The 24,870-nt window shown below is 40.8% G+C and overlaps 1 protein-coding gene across 1 annotated transcript in view; it reads left to right on the top strand.

Moving 5' to 3' along the window:
- dner (delta/notch-like EGF repeat containing) overlaps positions 1-24,870 on the top strand; it is a 77,699-nt gene that overhangs the window by 50,941 nt on the left and 1,888 nt on the right. Inside the window, exons 5-12 of the mRNA XM_084950830.1 lie at positions 635-783; positions 1,601-1,754; positions 4,352-4,465; positions 14,147-14,380; positions 18,608-18,730; positions 18,825-18,938; positions 19,108-19,239; positions 24,445-24,691. Coding sequence (XP_084806956.1) covers positions 635-783; positions 1,601-1,754; positions 4,352-4,465; positions 14,147-14,380; positions 18,608-18,730; positions 18,825-18,938; positions 19,108-19,239; positions 24,445-24,691 — 1,267 coding nt within the window. The remainder of the gene's footprint in view (positions 1-634; positions 784-1,600; positions 1,755-4,351; positions 4,466-14,146; positions 14,381-18,607; positions 18,731-18,824; positions 18,939-19,107; positions 19,240-24,444; positions 24,692-24,870) is intronic.

The following is a 24,870-nucleotide window of genomic DNA, read 5'->3' as shown; positions in this document are numbered from 1 at the left end:
GCTTGCATCATCGCTGTCGTCACCAGTGTTGCTCCAAAAGAATGGCAGGTTATATCCACTACGAAGCTATTTTTATCCGAGTGCCCGTGAAGCTGTCAGCTTTGATTGAACCTATAATACGAGATGTTCTACATTTATAGATCCAGAGATGGGGAGAGACAAAGACAGAGAGGCACAGTCTCTATTTTGGTCACTGTAATGAACTGAATCCATCAATTCTTTTATTACCACTTAAGTTTTATGCAGTTTTGGGGCAGCGGTGTGTACTTTTCCTAAAGCATTGTTAAATGAAAGCTGTGTGCGGCTGCTGCAGGCCGATGTTTGATGATTCACTCAACATGCTAAAAGGCTAAAAATGCAGCTGAGCGCTAGGCGAGAAAAGAGAAGGGCTTGCCAACAATTCATCCTCTGGGGACCAGGAATCCTTTTAAAAACTCTCCAAAAGGTGTTGCGATATTTATAAATGAAGAGCCGTGTCTGAAAATAGAAAAAGAAAGTACATCTTCAGACTGCTGTATGGTTAAAAACTCCACCACCGAGTCCAATTATCCATCCAAAGAGTCTGCGTCTGTACATTTCACATATTACTGTACTTGTTGTATAAATGAGCAGATTACACACTCTCTTGTGGCAGGTGTGATTCGCGTTGGCGCTCTCACGGCCCCGGAGGTCACGCTCCGTCTCAACCTGACGGTGAAGGCCAGCAGCTGTGTGGAGCCCGGCAGCAGCTTCAGTGACCCTCAGTGCTCCGGAAAAGGCAAATGCATCACCCAACCCTCTGAGGTGAGAACTCCGGGAAATAAAAGCTGAAAACATAGAAACGTTTCTTTTCTTCACCCGAGAACACGTTTCAGTGCTCGCTGATACAAGAAGCTACTTTCAGCAGTCAGTATGTGACTAAAATGAAGAGTCATTGCTTTAATTCAAAGGGTTTTACAAATTAAAGCCTTTTTTATGCACAGCCCTCCAATAGGTTCACGTTTTATGGGACAAACTAGCATAAATTAGTGAAATAAATAAAGGTAGCACCGCTGAATGGGCACGCTCATTGCTTTAGTTTTAGAAATCTCTTTATTGATTTCTAACATCTAAAACATGCAACTTCCAAAAAAGCTGAATTCCCATTATCACCATCATCAGAGATGCATTATTGCGCTCTGTTTTGATCACTGATCACAAATTTAATAGCTGGAAGAACAAACACTGCGGTGCTATTTTTAATTTATGCTGGCCTGTTTTAATTATCCGTTGCTCATAGTTAAAAATGGATTCACTGAGCCCCAACTTTCACGTACCGAACCAAAAAAAGATGTAGCGGTTGGTTGTGCCTCTTAAGCGTGAATGAAAGTGTAGAGAGGGAGGTGTTGGAGAGGTCATCTCACCGTGTCTGGTTTTGTGCCGTTTCATCTGTTTTCCCTCGTTAGCTGAGAAAACCAAACTGTGTCACCGCTGCTCATAATTGCATTGTTGTGTCGCTGAATTATTTCACAATCTGCGATCTCATTATTACTGTTTCACAAGTTTTTCTCCCTCCCGCCGTTTCGCCGTTAGGGCTCCCTGATTTAACACGCGAAATCTGTGCGCTGTCGCTTTTTTGCAGAGCACCTTCTTCTGCGAGTGCGAAGACGGCTACACCGGGATTTTTTGTGAGGAATATGACGCCTGCCACCACCGACCTTGTCGCAACAACGGCACCTGCACTGACATCAGGCAGGGGGGTGAAGGACGCAACTTCACGTGCACCTGTCAACCAGGTGTGTGTGTTGAACTTGTTCTCATTCCAGAGCGTCAGATATTGCTGCTCCTGTAGTGCCTGCTGTGGTATTATTAGTTACAGAGTCCTTTTAAGAAGAGTGAAAAAGCCTGAGTTAGGAGGGGTGGCAGTGGATTACATCACACTTTTACCAGCTTGGAGGTGGATGCTTGTGCTCGTGATTTTCACTCACTGAGTTGTTTTGTTTTCATTCACTTTTTTCACCAAAACTGACTTTGTAAGGTTAAGAAAAGATTGTGTTTTGGGTTAAAACTCACAGCATTAACCCTTTTGTGTGTGGCCTGTCACACTATCAGTGTTTTTATGCCATATCGTGTGGTTTTAATTTCAGTGCTGTTTGTGAGATAGACTGTTTGAACGTCTCAATTCAGGTTTATTTATATAGTGCCAAATTACAACACCATTTGTCTCAAGATGCTTTATATTGTAGTGTCAAGATACAGTATTCTGAAGAAAGCTCAAACAATGAGCAACACTTGGTAAGGATGTTGGTAAGGAAGAACTCCCTGAAAAGAGAAAAAGGAGAAAATAGAGAGATGGGACAAAAGGGAGGGAGAAGGTAAAATTAATGATCTGTTCAAATGGTTTATAAAGGTGGTAAATGGAAAGAAGTGCTCAGTGCATCACATGACATGTCCTGCATCAGTCTGAGCCTATAGCAGCATACCAAGAGGGTTCAGGGTCACCTGATCCAGCACTAACTATAAGCTTTATCAAACAGGAAAGTTTTAAGGATAATTTTGAAAGTAGAGAGGGTGTCTGTCTCCCGAATCCAAACTGGGAACTGGTGCTACAAAATACCCGTCTCCCATTCTACTTATAGAAACTCTACACAAGTAAGCCTGCAGTCTGAGAGTGCAGTGCTTTATTTGGACAACATGGTACTATGAAAATCTGTAAGCTATAATAGGGCCAGAATATTCAAGATCTTGTATGTGAGGAGAAGGATTTTAAATTCAATTCTGGATTTTGCAGGGAGTCAATTAAGACTCTCTCTTTTTAGACCCTGTCAGGACTCTCGCTGCAGCATTTTGCATTAACTGAAGGCTGTAATAAATTACAGTTGTCCAGCCAATGAGTGATAAATGCATGAAGTAGCTTTTCAGCAGCACCCGGAGACAGAGATGGAAAAAGAAAAGCACACCCACATATTTCTTTAAAATGCTAATTAAAGGACATACATTCCTCACAGTGTTACTGGAGGCCAAGGTAATGCAATCCAAAGTAAGTATCAGCTAGACACCATGTTTCTAAGAGTTTTTGGGCCGAGTACAGTAACCTCAGTTTTATTTGAATTTAGAAACAGAAAATTTCATCCAGGCCTTTATACCTTTAGGACATCTGGCTTGATGGATAAATATAGCTGGGTGTCATCTGCATAGCAATGGAAATGTATGCAATGTTTTCTTGTAATGTATAAAAAGTAGAAATTTAAAAAGTAGTGGTCCCAGTATGCTTTTGTATTTGAAGAAGATTCCCCATTCACATATTTTGGAACCTGACTGTGTTGTCTTGGCTGGGAGGTGAGAGCCTCTTTCATTAAGAAAATGTCTGAATAAAAAGAGCAGCAGAGAGTAGTCTGAACTTTTGATCTTGTCAGATTTATTTTGAGACAGGAACTGGAAAAAAAGACCCTGTGGTAGGAAGGTAAATGTCACAGGTGACTACTGATTGCCAGTCACTTCTCATTAGCATGTTGTGCTAACGAGCCCTCTGTGAGCGTCTGTTTGGAAAAAAATTAAGAAAGCGGAAACAGACAGCAAACACCACCGTCTTTACTAGGTGGCTCAGGTGGTCTTGCTGACATTATTTTTTAATTAGAAACCAAATTAGGCACAACTCTGAGCAGCCACTCTTAATAATATTAAATATTACTACGATCATGCTGTAGTTAGGCGTTGTTAGGTGGTTGCTAGACAACGTGATGACATCATAATATAACATGCCTAAATCGCGTTTACATTAGGTGTCATTACAGTAAAATTAATATCACGCTTTTTTTAATAAGGTGTTGTAAGTGCACAAAGGCTACAAATGTGTCAATTTAGCCAACTGGTAGGTTGTTGCTAGGCAACATGATGACATCTTAATGTATCATGCATCCCTCAAGTTACGTGGATATTCATTATTTAGTTATTGCCCTAAAGTGAAAATCATACTATGGATATTAAATGTTATAGATGGCATTAAAGCCTGTTGTTAGGTGGTTGCCAGGCTGGTAACATAATAATCATGATATCTGATGTAGATAAAGACTCTCAGGGGTGTAAGGTGTGCCTGTGTGCCATTTTTGGCTGTTGAACTGATTGTGTGGGAGCAATTTGCAGGCAAACAGAGATTTCATGTATTGGAATAAAACAGCTAACAGGTCAAGAGTAATAACACAAATGTAATAACACAGTACTTAATTAGAAATCCAACATTGAAAGCAAATCATTTCTAGCTTTTCCATGTATTCCATCACTTTAGTCTTCTGCAGATGTATAAATATTTATATATCACATCCTTGTATGATAACAATACACAGTATGTTAACTCCAGCAAAAGCAGTGTGATCATAAACCTCGTGTCTCTCAGGTTATGAAGGAGAGCGTTGCCAGTTGTTGGTCGATCACTGCGTCTCCCAGCCCTGCAAGAATGGAGCCACTTGTTTCAGCAGCCTGGCCGGGCCCAGGTGTTACTGTCCCGAAGGTAGGAAGCCCGTTATCGCATGCTAGAACCAATCGTGTGCCGTAAGTGAATCAGATGGAATGAGTGAAGCTGCCAGAAATGAGTGGTCTGTGTGCTTGAGATTGCCAAGAAACCTCACAGCTCATGGTGTTTGTGTGCCTTTGTGAAAAAGAAGGAAAAACAAAGAGAAATCTGTAGAAATACGTTTGCCGCAGTAGTGTGTGCAGCTTTTAGCTGTTATCATAGACGCTGTGTGTGCGCGCATGTGCATGTGTGAGAGTATCTGTGCCACTGACATGCTTAATTTGAGCCCTCCTCCTCTATTTTAATTAGTCTTCATAGCCCAAGTGACCTAAAACCTGTGGCCACAAAGCAGTTGTTAAAACAGCATTTCTCAACACTGCGGTTTCCAGTATGTACACAGACTGTGAAAATATTAGCCGACCGTGGACATCAACATGTGAATAAAGAGAGCCTTGAGTGAAAATTGTTTTGTTGTTCCAGGGATAAATCCCAGCAGTCAGTTCATTCTCAGTCTGGAGGAGGCCTCGCATACATTATCAGTCTACAGCTGCCTAAGGAGCAAGGTCTCCAGAGAGGAAAGGAATTCATAATCCACTGCTTTTATGAATGTTGTCTTAAGATTAAAGCAATATTGGTGAAAGCTCAGTCAAGAACTGTGCCAAAGCAGTCACTGTGCTGAGATTTTGTGAAGGGAGAGGTTTGAAAAAACTTCATGCTGCATCTGAATTTTGACTTGTAGACAAGTTTGTTGCCACATGTTGTGTAACCTTAGAAACGAATTCAAAGTAGCGACAAAGGAAAAACTGCACATTTTACACGCAAATCTCAGTTCAGGAAAGGTGATACATTTCACACTGCAACAGCACCTGGTTGTTGGAACAAATGCAAAAATAATGGCAGAGAAAATCAGTAACAGTCTGGAAAAAAAATGTTCCACCCACACAAACTCAAAATGACAAATCCATAGAAAATGGTGTTTCATTACAGGCCCTGATTTCTAACAAAGGATTAATCAATATCTCAGTAATCATTCAGAACTACAACACCTGCTCACACACTGCATGAGCAAATATTCTGCTTTTCATAAGGTAGCAGGTGGGGGTCAAATTGAGAAGTGCTTGCAGGGCTCAAAGATGACCCCACGATGTCTTATTATCTGTATGTCAGAAACTGTAATGTCTTTTGTTTTTTTTTAAGTGTGTTTGAAAACTAGGGAAGACTTCAATTCAAAGAATTCAGTTCAAATGTATTTATACAGCAACAAATTACAACAACAGTTGCCTCAAGGCTTAAGGAAGGAGATCTTTAACAACGGTGTTAAACAGTGGTGTCAAACATAAGGCCCAGGGGCCAAAATCGGCCCAGCAGAGACTATGATCCAGCCCACTTGACAGCTTTGCAACAAGTGAAGGACGGCATGAGTTTTGAATATTTAACTATATTTATTACATATTATTCAATATTATTACCTTCCTTCCTTTTATAGGTATTTAAAATAAAAATTTCTATAAATGACCAAAAACGATCTGTTTTATAGTTAAATGACATTCTGGGCAATGAGTTACCAGAACTTGTTCCAAAATTTTACACATTTATTTTTTACAGTTTATGCCCAAAGAGTCATTGGGACAGACTTCATTCTTTTACTATCACAGCATTTCTTTGTTATGCAGAAAATATACTGCTGAAATTGCACTTTATTTTCTAATACCAACATATCTTAGGGATTAAGTGTGCAGTTAAACTTCTTCATACCGATAGACCGGGGGGATTCACTGGTCTGGCTCACTTGAGATCAAAGTGGGCTGTATGTGGACCACGGTGTGAGTGAGTTTGACATTCTCAGGTGTAAAACCTCTGAGTAAGAAATCATCAAAGGCTTTTATTCACAACTCATGGAGGTGGAAAAAAACATGTATTCCACCTGTTTCAAATTGTTATGAACCCAACAAACGGCTGTTACTGGCTTCCTATGACAGCCAGCTGGTGCCGTCTTGCACCTTCTAGCAGGCATCACTAAGATGAAAAACAGAGCAAGTCAGAATGGCACTACATGCAAAGAGTCCATACAAACCTACATTTCCTTGGTGAAAGTTATCTGATTTCTGCCAACTCCACCATTCTCACACAGATTTTAGTTGCTCTTTCAAACTGGAAACACTCCACCTATGTCGATGCACAGTTAAATGAATTGACAACAGCCTACTGCGCCTTGTAGCTGGGGGAAAAGTTTGCCTACTGGTAATATCAATGGGAGTGATAACAGCTGATAACAACCATTTAATGGACCGATAACACTGACTTTCCAGCTTTTCTTCTCTCTCTCTCTCTTTTTGGGAGCCAGTACAGCAGAAACGCTCTGCAATCCATGATAAATGAGACACTCTGTATTTATTATTTTTCTCCACTGGCAAAGAAGTACAAGCAAAATTAAACAGCCAAATTGGCACATGCAGAGGATGTGTGTTCATGTTTTTAAATGCTGCTTAGAGCACAGATAGGATCTCTTCCCATATAAGTTTTCTTTCAGTGTCTGCATAGACACAAGCAATAAGTAAAAGGATGGGAGGCATGACAATTCCAGTAGCTGTCATCAGAGATGCATCAGCTTTGGGATCAATAGGGCAAATACGACAACATGAGCTGCATTTTGATTTGCTCGATTCGCCTCACAGGGAAACAAGATATTCTCATCCCTGTTTGTTTTTCCTACCGGCAGCATTTGACATAAACAAATTTTCAGAGAGAATTTGAGCCAAGAAACAGCCAAACTGGTGTTTGAGATCTCTATCCACTGGTTTTTATTGGTTTTAACCCACAGTTTTTTCTGCAATCAGCATCATGTTATCAAAACTATCTCTACATTTTTCCAATCTATACCTGCTTTTCGACTCATAATAACACAAAGTATGTATTTAGTTCCAGCTGCAGCACTTTCTCTGATATAGAAGTCATAGAGGTTCACTTGCAATTTTCAGTTTTAAGTATAGCACCAAATTGCAATAATACTTGCCGCAAGCAGGGGCGGATCTACTGTGATGGCATGGGGTGGCATGTCCCAACCTAAAAATAATCTGTTGCCACCCCTAGTGTCACTCTAGTTTTGCATATGACAATATTGTTTATTAAAATAACTTGGCATTAAGAGTTTGAGCCTCGCTACAATTAACATTGAATACATGAAAACATCGCCCACAGGTTGATATAGATTTATTTTTTGTTTTAAGCAGCAATCGACCCTTGATTGTGCCAGAGTACATTTTAAATCAACACCAGGGGCATTTCAGATCAACACAGGTGGTTGATTGTTACAGTCTGGAAATGAATGAACGTGTGTGTAATAACCCAATAACTCATGAAAAATTATGTTTACATTTTTGGAGAAAATGTTTTCATGATAGTGCAGGTTTCTGACATTTTGTGTAAATTTAAGCATGTGACATTTTAATTATTTGCAATAAAAAGAGCGTTAGACGTGTTAGAAGAGTTAGACTTGTGTTTCTAACACGAGTTGTAACACATGTTGTGTAGCTTTCTGGATTTTAAACTTACTGGGCTACACGCTTATTTATTATATAGGCTAGGACAGTACATAAAATCAAAAATTATTACATTATTCATGTAACTGAAATGTTTAATTATTTGGGTTAAAGTCAATAAGAAAGTTACAGACTATGTTTATATGAAACGTGTATACATGCTGCATTTAATGTATTTTAACCACATATACATATACAGTCTGAAAGAAGGCCTCACACACATTATCAGTCTACAGCTGCCTAAGGAGCAAGGTCACCAGTGAGGAAAGGAATTCATAATCCACTGCTTTTATGAATGTTTTCTTAAGATTAAAGCATATGCGTAAAGTAATGGCTTTGATTTCCATGCCACCCTCAGATCTGCCCCTGGCCTCAAGGTACCTTATATTGTAGGTAAAGATTAATACAGAAAAAAACAACAATTGACAAGCATTTGACAACAGTGTGAAAGAAAAACTCCCTTCTAAGAGGAAGAAGCTGAACCATAATTTCTCCTGAAAACAGAGACTTCCAAAAAATCTATCGTCCCTATTTTATTGCTATATTTTAGTGTGTTTAAATTCGTGTGGTCAGAAGCAGAGAGTTTAATAAACAATGAACCAGGTGTCCAGGTTTGCAGCCCAGTCTTACTAAGTGTCCTTACCTACTTGCTTCATCATTTCCCTGTCACATGGCCATAAAGAAAAAACAAATCTTCAATCCTGACTGGCAGATAACAACCTGTAGACTGTGGATCGTGACAGCAATCATGCCTAATTTACAGGGAATGTCTTGGGTTGTTTTTTGTGCATGTTAGTATCAGTTGGAGATTTATTATCTGGACAGAAATTGCAAACTTTTCAAATGTTTTGAAATGAAAACCTAATTGTTTGGACGTAGCCTTGTTTTAAGACAGACTTTGAGAAGAAGAATGCAGGAAATTTAACTTTGATCCAAAGTGCTGGAAAAGTCAAACCTGTAGGTCTCATGTTTAATCTGAATTTCATGGATATGTGTAAGTAGGCCATGTTTCGCACTCTGAATCCTCAACAGAGACAACCACCGTCATATTAACTTCTTCTCACTTACACACACCGACAGAAAAGTGTGAAGTGTGAACGCCAGCACTGTGGCTGCCTCCAGCCAAAAGTAGAAGGGTGGAGGAGTGAGCAGGCTAGCTAAATTTATACTGTTAACTCCTGGCAGTTTGAATGCTGGCAGCAGGAACGAACAGACTCCTCTCTGTCAGCTGGGACCTATGTCACAGTGTAGTTGTGCCTCTTTAGATAAATGTACGTGTTACCGAAAAAATAAAAGCTGAACCAGACAAAGAGAAATGAAGCTCAAGTTCTTAAATGGAGCTAATATGTTAAATACGAAGGAAAGCGGGGGATTAAACCACAGCGGAACAAATGCAAATCAGGAAATTAAATTTATGTGTGTGTTCGGCATCAGCGGCGCTTTTGGAACTGTATGAGAGAAACGGGGAAAGGAAGATGAGATGAGGGGGCTTGGAAGAAGTCAGAGGACCAAAGAAAGGAAGGGATGAAGCAGAAAGAGAAGGAGGCAGCAAAGGGAAGAAGAGCTGTGGTGATATTTTCCCTGCCTGCTCCTGATTGCTCCTGTCCTCTCTGCTGAATGATAAATGTCCTGCTCACACGGTGAAATAAAGTCTTGCAGATCAATGGATGCTTCAGAGAGATCTCTTCATTAGTTCAACTGAGTGTGCACTCTGGTGCAGTCAGCACAGGGAGTTACTACGCTGTGAATCAGAGGACCAAGACATACAAAGAAAAGGTATGTGCGTGGAGACTGTGTCTTTCTGCTCTCTGCAGCACAATGGTGGTTCTCATGGGAGGTGAACACGGAGGAGGAGGAGGAGGAGGAGGAGGAGAAGGGGTGACAGGAGGAGGTTATTTTTAGAATCGGAAGATAGGTGAAAGAGGCAGAGGCTCACAAGATAATGAGAGGAGGCGAAGAAGAAACACGCGAGGCACATCAGCAAATGAGATCATGGATGTGCACAGGACAGAGTCCCCATACAAACACGGAGGAGCATGACGGAAACAGACTCAGCCCCTTCAGAGATGCTGGTGTAGCATTATAGATGTCCCTGTCAACACAATATTTCGGTGTGCTGTCACTCTGTTTTTTTGGTGACCTGACTAAGGAAGAGGGACTGATAAAATAACATTTTGAGTCAAACCATTTGCTCTCTCTTTCTTTCTGAGGATATTATAGAAAACAAGCCATTAATCAGGCTTCAAGGTGTAATTTAACATTTTTCTGAATATGCTGAATTGCTTCTTTGAGGATCACTGTTTGGCAAGTTACTTTGAAAAAGTAATTAATTATATTTACTAGTTACTTCTTCAAAAAAGTAACTGAGTTACAAGATTCTAAAAGTAATTAATTACTTGAAAAGTAACTATTGCGTTACTTTAAAAAAAAAAAAGTTTAACCCTCTGGGGTCCAGGGTATAATTGGCCATTTTTAACTACTTTCCTCTACATTTCACCTTTAAAAACTATTTACTTTGCCTTGTTTCGTATCATCCTTTACAGTTTACAGTTGTGTTTTCATTTTGACACACTGTATTAACACAATTGATCTAAATTCAGACAAAAAACATAAAATCCGAGTAGAAAAAGTTTTATTTTTTACTGTAACAACCACAAACATGTTTAGTGAATCATATTTCATAACTTTAAATGCAAATATAAATTGTCAATTTTAAAATCCTATGCACAAGTTTTGCAAACAACAAAGTTATTTGCATCCATTTACCTTTTACCCATTTTTTAAATAACCATTTCAACAATCAGCTGTTCTGCATTCAATAAGATGCCACACAAATTATTTGTGCCACTCCAAAAAAATAATTTCTGTCCACTATAAAGGAGAACATCACAGCCTGATACCTGCAGGTCTGACAGCAGCAGGTGTATCACTCCTGTTTCTACCTGGAGACAAAAGTCGCCTCATTGTTCTGACACACAACACAAAACTATCCACAACACTACACACTAACTAAACAAGACAACACATTAACTACACACTCCAAACACGCTAAACGTCACAAATTTCTCAAAACTCGCTCTCTTTTTTTCTGCTGTCTTTCTTTCTCTCTCTCTCTCTCTCGCTCTCTCTCTCGCGCCATCACTCCTAAAACTTTCCCCTCTTCCTAAACAACCAAATGTCATGTCGCCATATCATTTTTTGATTGGTCGACATGGTGCGTTTTTCCACAAACACGAACGGGCTGTTTTTTGTTTTGTTTTATTATTTTTCGCTCATAAGCAGAGAGTGATTGCTGCGCTGTCCTTAGACAGTAAACATGACGAAACTATTGAGGAAAAAACGCTGCGTATATATTGTTTATCATGACTCTGGTTTTACGTGGCCTATCAACACAATTTAAAAACTGGTATATATCACCTTATTGGTTTGTCTTGAAGTGGTCATGTGATTGGCTTACCACAACTACTTTATTCTTCCTCAGTCAAACAGCAGCACTCATGCGATTGTTTTGCCCCCTTAGCTCCAGGTGTTGTGCCAAAAAGTGATCGTCTGCCAGAAAGTGATTGCTGCCCGCGGGAGCGCGCTCTCGATTACTTACATAGACAGCTACTTCCATGCAACTGATATAAGGTGCAGCATGCTAAAGACAGCTTCAACCGTCTGTTTGTTGAAAAATAGTAGTGCGACCGCACCACATTTTCTTGTTCGTAACGGTAACGGCGTTGTAACGATAGAAATAGTAATTAGTTAGATTACTCGTTACTGAAAAAAGTAACGCCGTTAGTAACGCCGTTATTCCCATCACTGTTGAGGACTGATTCTGCAGCATCAAAACTGTTTTCTATTGATCATTGCATACAGGTGCTGTTTCTTTTTTCAGTCACATTGAGTAGATACAGTTAAATTATTGCATTCTAATTTACACTCACTGGTCACTTTATTAGGTGCACATTTTCAGGTGGTCATTAATGCAAATACCTAATCATGAAATCACATTGCACCAGCTCAATGTGTTTAGGCATTTAGACATGGTCGAGACAACCTGCTGGAGTTCAAACTGCTGATCTACTGGGATTTTCACACGCAACCATTTACAATTCACAATGAGAGAAAAAAAGAGACATAAAAGAGAAAATATCTATTTAGCAGCGGTTCTCTGGGAGAAAATGTCAGAGGCCAGGAGGGTGGCAATACTGCTATAAGTTGATAGGAAGGCAACATTAACTCAAAGAACCAATCACTACAACCAGCGTATGCAGAAGAGTGTCTTTGAATGTGCATCATGTCAAACTTTGAAGCGGGTGACCTGCACCAGCAGAAGACCACACCAGCTAACAGCTAACAGCAGGAAACTGAGACTACAGTTCACACATGCTGAGAACATTGGAAAAATGTTGGTGTGATAATGAGTCTTAATTTCTGCTTTAACCCCCAAAGTGTAGGGTCAGAATTTAACATACACAACATGAACGCATAGATCCTGCCTTGTATCAAAGGTTCAGGTGTAATAGTGTGCTGGATACTTTCTTGGCACAGTTTGGACCCCTTCGTTCTAACTGACCATGGTTTAAATATCACAGCCTACCTGAGTTTTGTTGCTGACCATGTCCATTCCTTTATAACGACAGTATACCCATCTACTGATGGCTGCTTCCAGCAGGATAGCTCACCATGTCAGAAAGCTCAAATAATCCCAGTCTGGTTTCTTCAACATGACAATGAGTTCACTGTACTTAGATGGTCTCTACAGTCACCAGATCTCAACCCATGGGGTGTGGTGGAATGGGAGATTAGCATAATGGATATGCAACCGAAAAATCAGCATCAAGTGTGTGTGAGGCTGTCATGTCAATATAAAATACACTGAAGGCACAATGGGCTCTTGTCAGGTACTAGCAAAGTGTACCAAACAAAGTGGCCAGTGAGTATATAAAGTCTGAATTAGTTTAACTTTCTCCTGAGCATTTTCTCTATTAGACCTACCACATATCATACAAATACTGCCCTTTGTTTGTTCTGTTTGAGGAGTGTTAGCTTAGCTTAGCAGAAAGCTAGCACTGGAAAACGGCTAGCGTAAATCCCTCCAACCACTGCGACACACTGCCATTAAAAAAAGTTTGATCTTTTTTACTGAAACATTTAAAACATAGTTTTACACTGACAGAGTTGTGTTACAAAAGAATTAGACTTGAAAACATTAAAAGCACGTATATAATTCAAACTAGTTTTTGTACATATGTAATGTTTAATGTGTTCTTAATTTATGATGTATTCAGTGACGCAAATAAACAGGACCTGGCTTTGTGTTTCCTCCGTGTGTAGTTTTAAAGGTAAATCGACTGTTTACTGACTTTAGCTTCACTCCCTCTTTTGTCAAAAAAGTAATCCGGTGTGTTTTCTTGCATACTAAACTTTTCTTTTCAGTAAATAATAGCATGTAATCTTAAACTGCGCGCACTTAAATTATATAACCATACGTACCAAATGCACAATTGAAGAAGTGAAATAACTGCGTCAGAAAAATGCTTTTAAGTCTAAAACATTACAGGAGTATAATATAACCAGGACTGTTTAATGCACTCCTGCATTACTTACTGTGGTTTTCTTGCATGATAAATGTCTTTATTTATTTATTTATTGCTTTAGGGAAAGCATTTGACTTCATCCTATTGTCCTGCTCTGTACATATTTTTGGTTGCTGGTGCTTTGTCATCATATTTAATACACCGTATGCAGCATGAATAATTGAAGCACATCCCTTTAGTTAGTGGTTATAAATGCAATAAAGTTCACTCAAAGAGAATAAAAACAAAACTTATGATCCCCTTTAACTGTAGAGGAGTTTCTTTTATCCCATTAACATTTTTCTGCAAAGTTCCATTTGCATTAAGAAGCGGCTTCAGTGGGCAGTTGAGTGGGTGCAATTTTATGCCAAAGTAGATGCCACATATTGGATTGCACCACCTGCCTTGCATAAACACAGCCCCTGCTGTGTCACCCACTGTTGAAAGCAGGTTCATCTGAATCCCAAAGCTTTCCCTTCAAAACTAACAATTTACCAGTAATAGCGCAGCTGTATGCTTTAAGCCTCTCCTTCCAGCAAATTAAGGATATTTGCTCCCTCTCTGCCCTCTCACAGGTTACCAGGGTGCTACATGTGAGCAGAAGGTGGACCCGTGTGCCTCCAGCCCCTGTCACAATAACGGGACATGCTATGCCCAGGGCCCCGGCCCCCTGGGGTTTGGATGTAGCTGCACAGCAGGGTTCACAGGACCCACCTGCGCCCAGCTGGTGGACTTCTGTGCCCTGAACCCCTGCGCTCACGGGGTCTGCCGCAGCGTGGGAAACAGCTACAGGTGTCTTTGCGTGCCAGGTAAGCTTATAGTTAACATAAAAGGGCTCGGTCTACTTAAACTAAAAGAGTTTTATGACATCTATGAATCCTCAGATAGTTTTACTTGTTATGTGAGGAGTGGAGGTAATTCTTTTAAATGATCTGATTAAAAATTAAACCAAATCAGCTACAAAGGCTGAATTAAACTGCACCAGAAATATAATAGGCTGATTCATACAAGTAGAAAAGTTGAAACTCTGTTTACTTAAAAGCCTGAAACCTCTGAGAGTAGAGTGGGGAGTAGAGTGAAGCTGGACTTTTTATTTTTAAATAAAACTACATGTCCACTGAGTTCCTGGACCGATGAGATTTTGACTGATGTCACTGAGAAATTCACATTTTAAGAGCCTTCATGAAACCTCTTGAATCCTTACTTTGATCAATCTCCGCTCTGTATCTGGATTTACCACCAGCACATTAAACTTTGTAATAAGTAAAAGGATGGTGACTTGTAGTCCTGGCTTAGACTCAGGTGTGTTTAAATGTCATCTGCCCCAACGATGAGTGTTTTTTTTAGACGATAGCACGGCGCTGCTGGCGCTGAGGCCTCAGTGATTAAATCAATTGAGTGGAATGATGACTTGTCATTATCTATTGTCTTGCAATTACCTTGCTAGGATGGAGAAATGATGACTTTCCCAATGGCCCATCAACATAATTTGACACTTTGCCCCTGCTTCTCACTGTTTATACACACTGTCAGTCAAATGTACAGAGGAGTAACCATCTCAGTGTCATATTTTATGCTCCCATTCACGCTCCTTTCACACGGCTAATCTAGTTCCTGTCTCTTTGGAAGAATGGCAGAAAGCAATTAGAGCTTAAAGTGGATCTATTTGGAGCTGATTTCCTGCTCCGTATATGTGATTCACAGACCTAAACTGTGACTAGGAGCCATTCGTCACTCTGTCTGAAACACGCTGTTTTAGCTCTTCTTCCTTTAAGTTTACTTTATTCTGATAGGCTGCCCCTCACAAATAAAAGGTTTAAGCAGCAGGTAGGTGGGGCTTCTGTATTTGAGACGACCATTTTAACTATATCATCTCTGTGTGATTCACACAAGAGTAGAAAAATAAAACGGTTGAAAACAAGAGTTTAGGTAGTCTGGAGATTTCTGCCTGTACACACGCTGACCTCAATATTTGAGATTTTAGCCCTATTAATATTAGAATCCATTGTTGTAACAAAATATGTCTGCCACAAAATAAGGAAGAGCAAATGGTCCACTTTGACCCTTTAAAGTCTAAACCCTGAAATAATAATTTTGTTAATATAATAATGTTTTTTCATTAATTTAATATGAATTTGAATATATGACTTTTAATTCCTATTATATTTGCCACATTCATTTTTGCAGCATATTTATTGCTTAAAAATGTAGTGTGGAATTTATGTATTTTAATAAATACATATAAATCACACTGATAATGTAGAAGTCTGGAAAACTCACAGAAACTGTATACGTGCATCAAATACGATACATTAGGCATTAGGGGCTAAGATTATGTTTGTTTTCTTATGTTAATGTCATTTTTTGTGAAAGCGCCTGATATTTCAGTACAAAGAGTTTTAAAATGTACATTTTGGTGTCTTTTTTTAAATTCCTGAAACTAAGCAGTATCATGTTTGAGCAGCAAGACTTGGATTTATAATAATGCCTTCTTATTTCATGTTCTTCCTTTTTATTCAAACGGCTCTTACTGTGTTCTGAGGCAGAGCGGGCGCCCACTTCTTTTCAATTATTGCGACACCACCTGCATATTTTTCTATTTTTCATAACGTTGCGTTACTTTCACGTGGTCTTTTCTTCTGCTTGTCCTTTTGCCCTTTCTCATCATCATCCTGTAACATTTACCGTACCTCATTTCCCTCTTATCCTCTGTTGTCTGGTTGCCATGGAGAAGCTGTGTGTGTGTGTGTGTGTGTGTGTGTGTGTGTGTGTGTGTGTGTGTGTGTGTGTGTGTGTGTGTGGCTCCCAGTCTGTCGTCTGTGTTTTGTAGCTGAACAGATGCTGCCATCCAATCAAATGCCTCTGCTCCCTCTGTAATGGGACTGGTGAAATTGGTAATTTGTAATTAGCATCCCAAGCATCACACTCACACACAAACACACACACACACACACACATGTGCGCGCGCACACACACAAATACACACACATTGCAGTGTTTTGGACCAAAACGATCTTTTCTCCCCCTCATCAGAATGTCAGTTGCTTGCGGCATGTTTATGTGTCTGCATTAAAGTTTTAATTTCAGTGTGTGTGTTAGTGTGTGTGAGTCCACAAATGCAGCAGTGTGACCGTCTCCATGGTGTCGGTGTGCGGATGTGTGGGGTTGTGTAAATGCCTGCTGGCTGTTTGAAAGAAAGCTTCTGGGGAGCTGATATGTTGAAGGATCTGTCCTCCTGTTTCCTGTAATCCTGCTCACATGAGAGGCTGCCAGCCCACAGAAAGCAGGCAGAGTCTTGGAAAGGCACTTGACATTTCACTGACATTTCACAAAGAGGGCCCTGGAGGTTCTAACTGGGCTCCTCATTAATTGCTCTCCTCTCTTTTCCCCAAACACACGTTAGCTGTAGCCCGAGGAGGGCTTGTTGATGCCTCAGTCAGTACTTGCACCCAGCCGAGAGATGCAGTCAAAGTTGGAGACGAGATAATGAAAACACTCGATCTGCATCTGTTGTAGCCACAAAATCGAAGTGCAAGTTACACACGACCAACAACGGCACGCCGTCCTATATGAAAAGCGCAAAACACACAGCTGAAGAGGCATTGATGCTCTGATGCGCTGACCATTTTAATGCTGGTCTCAGTACACAGCTGCCATCCTATGGAAAACACGGTGCACTGCATGTCATTTGACATTGATTTAATATGCGCTCATACCCCTGTTGGCTAATTTATAAATCCCTGTAAAGAAATACAGAGGCGCATACGGTGGTCCAGTTGTTATTGTGTATGCTGTAGTGTGCGGTTCAGTCAGGTAAACACGTAAAATGTTGAGCTTCTAGCATTGATGGCAGTAGGTTTCAATGCTGGTGTCAAGTGTAACTTAAAAGGTCACAGATTAAAATATTTTTAATCTGCCCAGAGCACTGAGAGCAAGAACAGTGACCGAGGAAGGGCGAGTGAGGAAATTGCTTCATAGTGCCACAAGGTGAATGTTATGGGTTGTTTGATAGGCTGTTGCTGTGTGAACTGTTTTTGAGGCGCTATTACAAGGACCCTCTGCTCAGCTTTAACTCGTGCTGGGGTCGTTACTGAAAGAAAATCACGTGTTACACATTACATGCTATTATAATGAAATGTAATGCATCACTTGACATAATTACTCCCTGAAGAAATTAATTTGTTACAATAGAGCCCGACTGATGTGGGATTTATAAGGCCAATAAGGATACCAATATTCAGTGATTTTAAAATCCAATACGTCGGCCAATATTTTTTTTTTAATTTTTAGGCACACGAAACATCTATGATGGAAGAAATTCCAGGAGAGTGAAAAAGTGGTCTAATTTGAGCTTTCTACTACTATTCATTTCCATATTTTTGTGAAGTGTGGGGGATTCGAGCCTTTTGCGATCAGTTTCCTGTGGAATAGAAATAGCCGTATCTAGAGATCTACTTAAGATGTCATTCAATATTTCTAATCCGAACATCTGCTACTATGGAATTTCTAAAGTGTTGCTCAAGTTCAAAATAAAACTTTGAGAGCTTGGACAATTTTGTAGTGTGACCCACAATACCATATTTGAAGGCCTTTAGAAAGAACAGCATGAAGCTACTCAAATGTACATGTATGGTCTTAAAGATATTAGAGCCTGAAAACTAAATAAAAAATATTTTCATGCATGTTCACAGTGATGCTACAAAGAAAATCAATTTGTAGATATTTGAAGAACCTTTTCGATGTAACTGTAGTAACGTAGTAGCTATAATGTAATTACTTGACTAGTATAGTAATGTGTTACATTACTGCCATTACAGCCAGCTCTGGTTATAATGATCTTCATCGAGTCTCCTGCTTCCACCTCCTGCAATAATGATCATGTTTTACCATTACTGTGTTTCACTGCAGAAGGATACACACTTTCTGTCTCTGTGTCTCACATAAACACTCACCTTTCAACAAAACCCTTTGTTATTACATAATCATTCATAAAGACGGTGATTTTAGTCTGAACTGTATCTGTGTGTCCTGTTAAGGCTACCATGGCTTGTACTGTGAGGAGGAGTACAATGAGTGTCTGTCTGCCCCTTGCCAAAACTACGCCACCTGTAGGGATCTCATCAATGCCTATGAGTGTGTCTGCACACCCCAGTTTGAAGGTATGTGTGTGTGAGAGTATCCGAATATGTTTTAGAGTGCTAAAAGTGCTGCCCGGTGAATTATTTAAAGCTCTTTGTGTATGTGTGCATGCAGGCAGGCACTGTGAAATCTACAAGGACCCATGTCTGAAGATGCGCTGCCAGAACGGAGGCCGCTGTGAAAGTGCGGGACTTAATGCTTCCTGTTCCTGCCCGCCTGGATACCTGGGTGAGCGCAGCCTGACGACCAGCTGCGTGTTTCTGTGATTATGGCTGGTGATGAAGATGAATGTAGCTGCGTGGAAAATGAAGTCAGGCTGTGATCCATCAGCCTCACTTTGAGCTGTTGACGTTATTGCTATAAAAGTCATTTAATGCCACCTTACCTGTCTGCTCAGGTGAAAAATGTGAGGTCGACGTCAATGAGTGCGACAGCAACCCTTGTCACCACGGAGGCACGTGCATCGACCAATCAAATGGCTTCACCTGTCACTGTCCACCTGGGTGGGTGGGACCCAGCTGCGAGATCCGTAAGTCACCCTGTCAGAAAATATCTCATCAGATATTATTCTAAATAATAAAAGATGATTGGGCCGCAGCTAGTACACACACACACACACACACACACACACACACACACACACAACGAGTTCCAGAGGCGGAAACTTATTGTCTTTAGTGTAGTTCCTGGTTCCTGATAACTAACCCTTTGACCCATTGACTTTTCAGTGGGCACCATCGTCTGTGATATGATTTTCACACCTAAATGCAGGACGTGGGCAGGCTGAGAATAAAACAAGAGATTTTAATCTTTTTTAAAACTTCAAAAAAGAAACAAAAAACCATTCTAAAGATTTTAGAAACTAATGATACTCTTCGGTGTCCGTATATTTTCACATCTACGTGGTAATGCTGGCATCACCTCTGTCCGAATAGAAGAAAATTCTGCTATTCTGACTGAAAAACCATAGATACAATCTGCCTTGCAAAGCCATCTATTGTGCCAAAGTGCATGGACACAGACCACATGTTTGACACCCCTGGACCCATGCAGCAAACTCTTAAATCAGTATGTGTCCGCTCTTTAACCTGTGTAGAAGCAGATATACTGCTTGATAATGAGCCAAATGCTTCAAAGTTTTCCTTGATGACATGATAAAGAAGTGACCTTCCTCCTCCAACCACAAACAGGAAGCTCACGGGCAGCATCAGTGTTTGTATGACCCTCACGAGGAGACCTCTGAGCAGGAAGGCTGCAGTCACACAGCTCTGCTTCTCCCTGCTGTTCACTCTCACCAGCAACATTCACGCAGAAGAATTTATCATCGCAAGAAGAAGGAGGCTCTTTTGAATTCAAGCTCCCAGATCAAAACAGCTCCTGCAGAACCTCCAAACTTGTTGGTGAAGATACTCTTGTCCTGTAGAACATCTCTGACCCCTGGAACAGAAACAGCGATGAAGAAAATCAGTGTTTTATTACAATTAACTGTGCATAATTTTTTCTTAGATTCCTTACCTTTCACGATGAACAAAATAAAGCTGTTGGGACATGATCATCTGAGCTCCTCGCACCGCCAAACCCACCATACCTTCCCCCTCCTACTGACCCCCCTCAATTCCTCGCATTTTCTATTTGTATTTCTTTCAAGTCTCGCTGTAAGAAAGATGAAATTAATGTAAGAAATCATTATTGGATATGTTTTTAACTCAAGTATAGGATACCAGATTTCAGTATAAAAAGGGAAATTGTACACTTAATTAAACTAAAAACATGAGCTTTGAAGAAAACCTGACGTGATGGAATATTTTTCCAAGTTTCAGTGAGGAAAAATAAGAAACAGTCAAAAAATCCTCTGCAGTTTTTTGGTTGCAGACCTGTGTTATTGTCTGATGCAGCATACACTTCATAATATGGACTTTACTGCTTTGATTGTGCTTTTATATTCTCAGTTTTTGTTAGGAATCATTTCTGAAATAAATATATCAAAATCTAATTTATAAGGCTGTATCTCCAAAAGTCGATTCTGTTCATCTGGACGTAGCGCTTTGTGGGAGAAATGTTTCGTCACTCATCCAAGTGACTTCTTCAGTCTCAGCTGACTGCAGGTTTCCCCAATCTTATAAACAGACCCACTTTGGCAAGGACGGCCTAAAGCTTGTACGTCAGTATGAGCAAACAGCACGTACGATGGCGGACTACCAGAACCACCTGAGATTCAGCCTCAGATACCGACAAAACCGGATTACTCCTAAAAGTCTGCAAATGAGCTCTTCAGTTAAAGGCTTCCGGGCAACATAATTCGTCCAGAAGGCACAGCATCAGTTGCTTAATGAACGGGTGAGGCAAACAAATTTTACCATCGACATGCTAAAATCTCAAGAGGAGCGGATCCGACAGAGACTGATAAATCTTTTTAGATGAGAATACTCTTAAAAAGGTGTTTGACTTTACTGAGAAGGCTCGTCTAGCACAGCACAAGAAGTCTAAGACCAGGCAACAAAGGAAGTTTGACTTACTTGTTGTACCTCGGAAACCACCGCAAAATACGGAGAGTGTCCTCAGTGACCAGTCACACCGAGACAAATCCCGCTAGTGGAGCTGATCACAGCCACAGAAACAGCAATTCGTAACAACAATATTAATAGTAACAACAGAAGTGGAAGCAGAGCAACTACGGACGAACGTTTTGGCCTGTCTCAGCAATGCAAAGCCCCCGGCATCCAACATCACCATGGAGGAGAGGAAGGCACTCACATCACTTAGTGATGACAACAATATTATCATCCTTCTGGCAGACAAGGGTAGGTGCACAGCATTGCTAAACCAGGACTATCATGAGAAAATTTTGTCACTACTCAGTGATGAAAGTACTTATGAGCCCCTGAAACGAGACCCAGGAAGTGGCTACAGGAAGAGGGTGATAGACTGTCTGAAGCAGTGAGAACAAGACAAGGCTATTGACCAGACCTCATACCACAGGCTGTACCCAGGGGTGTCTACACCAAGTCTGTATGGTTTACCGAAAATACATAAACAGGATGCACCTTTAAGACCGATTGTCTGCATGATCAACTCGGTCACCTATAACATCTCCAAGTTTCTGGCTTCGATCCTCAACCCGCTGGTGGGCAGCTCTGAACACCACATCCAGAACACCCTGGATTTTGTTGAGAAGGTGAGAGATGTCATTATGGAAGCAGATAAAACCATGGTCTCGTACGACGTTACATCTGTCTTCACTTGCATCCTAGTCACGGAAGCGTTGGAGGTAGTCCGTAAGAGATTACAGGATGACACCAACCTCAGCAATAGGACCACTCTCAGCATCGACCAAGTGTGTTTGCTTTTGGACCTGTGTCTTCATTCCACCTACTTCACATACAAGGGTCAGTTCTACAGGCAGAAACATGGGTGTGCCATGGGCTCCCCAGTTTCACCCATCGTGGCCAATTTGTACATGGAAGAAGTGGAAAAGAGGGCTTTGCTATCCTACCCTGGAACACCACCAAGCCATTGGTTCAGATATGTGGATGACACCTGGGTGAAAATCAAATCTCAGGACGTACCACAATTCACGGATCACATTAACTCGGTGGACCGACACATCAAATTCACCAGGGAGGACATGAAAAGTGGCAGGTTAGCCTTCTTAGACTGTGAGATTGCCATCAGTAATGGGGGACATCTAAAAGCTGACGTGTACCGTAAACGTACACATACGGATCAGTATCTAAGGTTTGACTCTCATCATCCACTGGAGCACAAACTGGGTGTCATTAGGACGCTACAACACAGAGTGAACACCATCCCCACTGACACAGCGGCCAGGGAGGCAGAAGAACTGCATATCAAGAAGGCCCTGAGTAAATGTGGTTATCCCAGCTGGACTTTTGTCAGGAAAGGCACCTAAAGAAAGCTCCAGCCGATCCAGGAGAGAAAGACAACCGCTGCCCAATCAAAAACCTGTAGTGATCCCATATGTGTCAGGAGTATCGGAGCAGTTGAGACGCATTCTTTCTAAACACCGGGTCTCTGTGGCTTTTAAACCCCAAAACACGCTGCGCCAAAAACTGGTCCACCCCAAGGATCGGGTCCCTCGACAAAAACAGAATAACATAGTGTACGCTGTTAAGTGCCAGGCGGATTGCCAGGATTTGTACATCGGGGAAACCAAACAACCTCTGGTTTCAGTCATTATGCAAATGTATTGTTTATAAGATTGGGGAAACCTGCAGTCAGCTGAGACTGAAGAAGTCACTTGGATGAGTGACGAAACGTTTCTCCCACAAAACACTACATCCAGATGAACAGAATCAACTTTTGGAGATTACTTACCTGGATGATTGAGAATGCATCAAGACGATATAAGGCTGTATGTTGACGCGCTTCTGTCAGTGACTCCATGCTGATTTTTAGGTTTAATAAACAAACAATCCTCATATTTCAGTGCAGGATTTACTGCAGAGTATATTGGCAAACTGGATGGGAGTGCCTAAACTTTGATTTCAAATGATTAATCAGCGTTTTGGCCTAAACATGCAGCCAAAAACACAATGCAGGTCAGCACACTTTAGCACGTCTCTGACGTAGAGCGAAACATTTTACAGAAACGTGGAAGAAAAGGCAAACTTCACATGGTCATCATCATTTCATCACTGGAATATGAGTTATTACAACAGACACAATTTGCTAATAAATATTAATATGATTGAAGACATTGAGTTCATAGAAACATAGAAATCATTGCATACAGTTTACATGAAACGTGTTTGGCAGAATCAAAAAAAGATGCCTGCCAGCAGATTTGGATGCAACACAAACTTCTGACTACACACAAATTCTACTGACGACACGATGCACAGTTCGCACTGCTGTAACTTCACAACTGGGCTTCATTCAGTGTTGAGCTCCAGAAGTGGCTTACTCTGTCAGGCAAGACAGCCAACTCTTGGGGCTCCAGGCAAGTGAGGGTTCCCTTCACGGCTGACAAACTTGAGACTCCAGCAGTGGTAATGTGCAGAGTCTGCAGTGACAGTATGCTAAACCTGACCTCATATGACTCCACTCACTCACCTCTGGCGAGCAGAAACATGTTTTCTTCAGTGGTTTGAGCTCCATTTCCTCCCACATTTCCTCCCCATGTTTACTACAAATGAAAAAAACATTTTCCCTGCTTGTGCAGGTACATATCTACGTGAGCAATCATATCAAAAAACCTTTTGATATTTCAGTGTTTTTCCTGGGGGGTGAATCGCACATGAGCAGAACATGGTTGTTAAGACACACTTGCAAAAGAGATTTTATCTCAAGAGTTGTATTTTTCTGATTTAGTGAAGGTTAAACAGTTTAAAAAATTTAATTTGTGACTGATCTTTATTAACTTATACACACACACACACACACACACAAATTTACAGTAACAGATTTATATATTTTTTACCATTTTTTGTGTGTTTCTGTAACGGTTAAACCAAGTTTTTAATGCTAAAATATAATTATGGCTGTCATCTTTCAACTTACAAATTTCATGTTTATAGCAACCCTGAAAGAAATAGTAAATCACATTATTCTGAGATTAAGATGCACTGTTACAGCTTTACCTGCATTTCTGAATTTTTTTGAGAGGTTGAATCTTATGCATGAATAATAAAACACAAAGATCTATCCCTGTGTGTGTGTGTGTGTGTGTGTGTGTGTGTGTGTGTGTGTGTGTGTGTGTGTGTGGGTGTGTTAGACCTGCAGTGGAAGCCTGCACACACTGAGGACACCTTGACCAACATGCCCCGCCACTCCCTCTATATCATAATTGGAGCTCTGTGCGTGGCTTTCGTGCTCATGCTCATCATCCTCATTGTGGGCATCTGCCGCATCAGCCGCATCGAGTATCAAGGTTCCTCCCGCCACGCCTACCAGGAGTTCTACAACTGCCGCAGCATTGACAGCGAGTTCAGCAACGCCATCGCCTCCATCCGCCATGCCAGGTCAGTGACAGGATTTGTGTGTCGGCGTTCAGTTGCTGTGATTAATGAGCTACTTTTATGAGTGCTTTGCATTTAACATTTCTTGGATGTTAGTTTTACCATCCACCATCGCTGCCCCCCTTTTTTTTTAGAAATCCAAAATTGACCAAGTTAACTCAGAAATATTTTTTTTAATTGGC

This window comes from Perissodus microlepis, chromosome 14 (assembly GCF_051167445.1).
Source record: "Perissodus microlepis isolate ML-2025 ecotype Zambia chromosome 14, ASM5116744v1, whole genome shotgun sequence".
NCBI classification, from domain to species: domain Eukaryota; kingdom Metazoa; phylum Chordata; class Actinopteri; order Cichliformes; family Cichlidae; genus Perissodus; species Perissodus microlepis.
The sequence above is the reverse complement of the archived record's forward strand: the minus strand, read 5'-3'. Positions and strand labels throughout refer to the sequence as shown.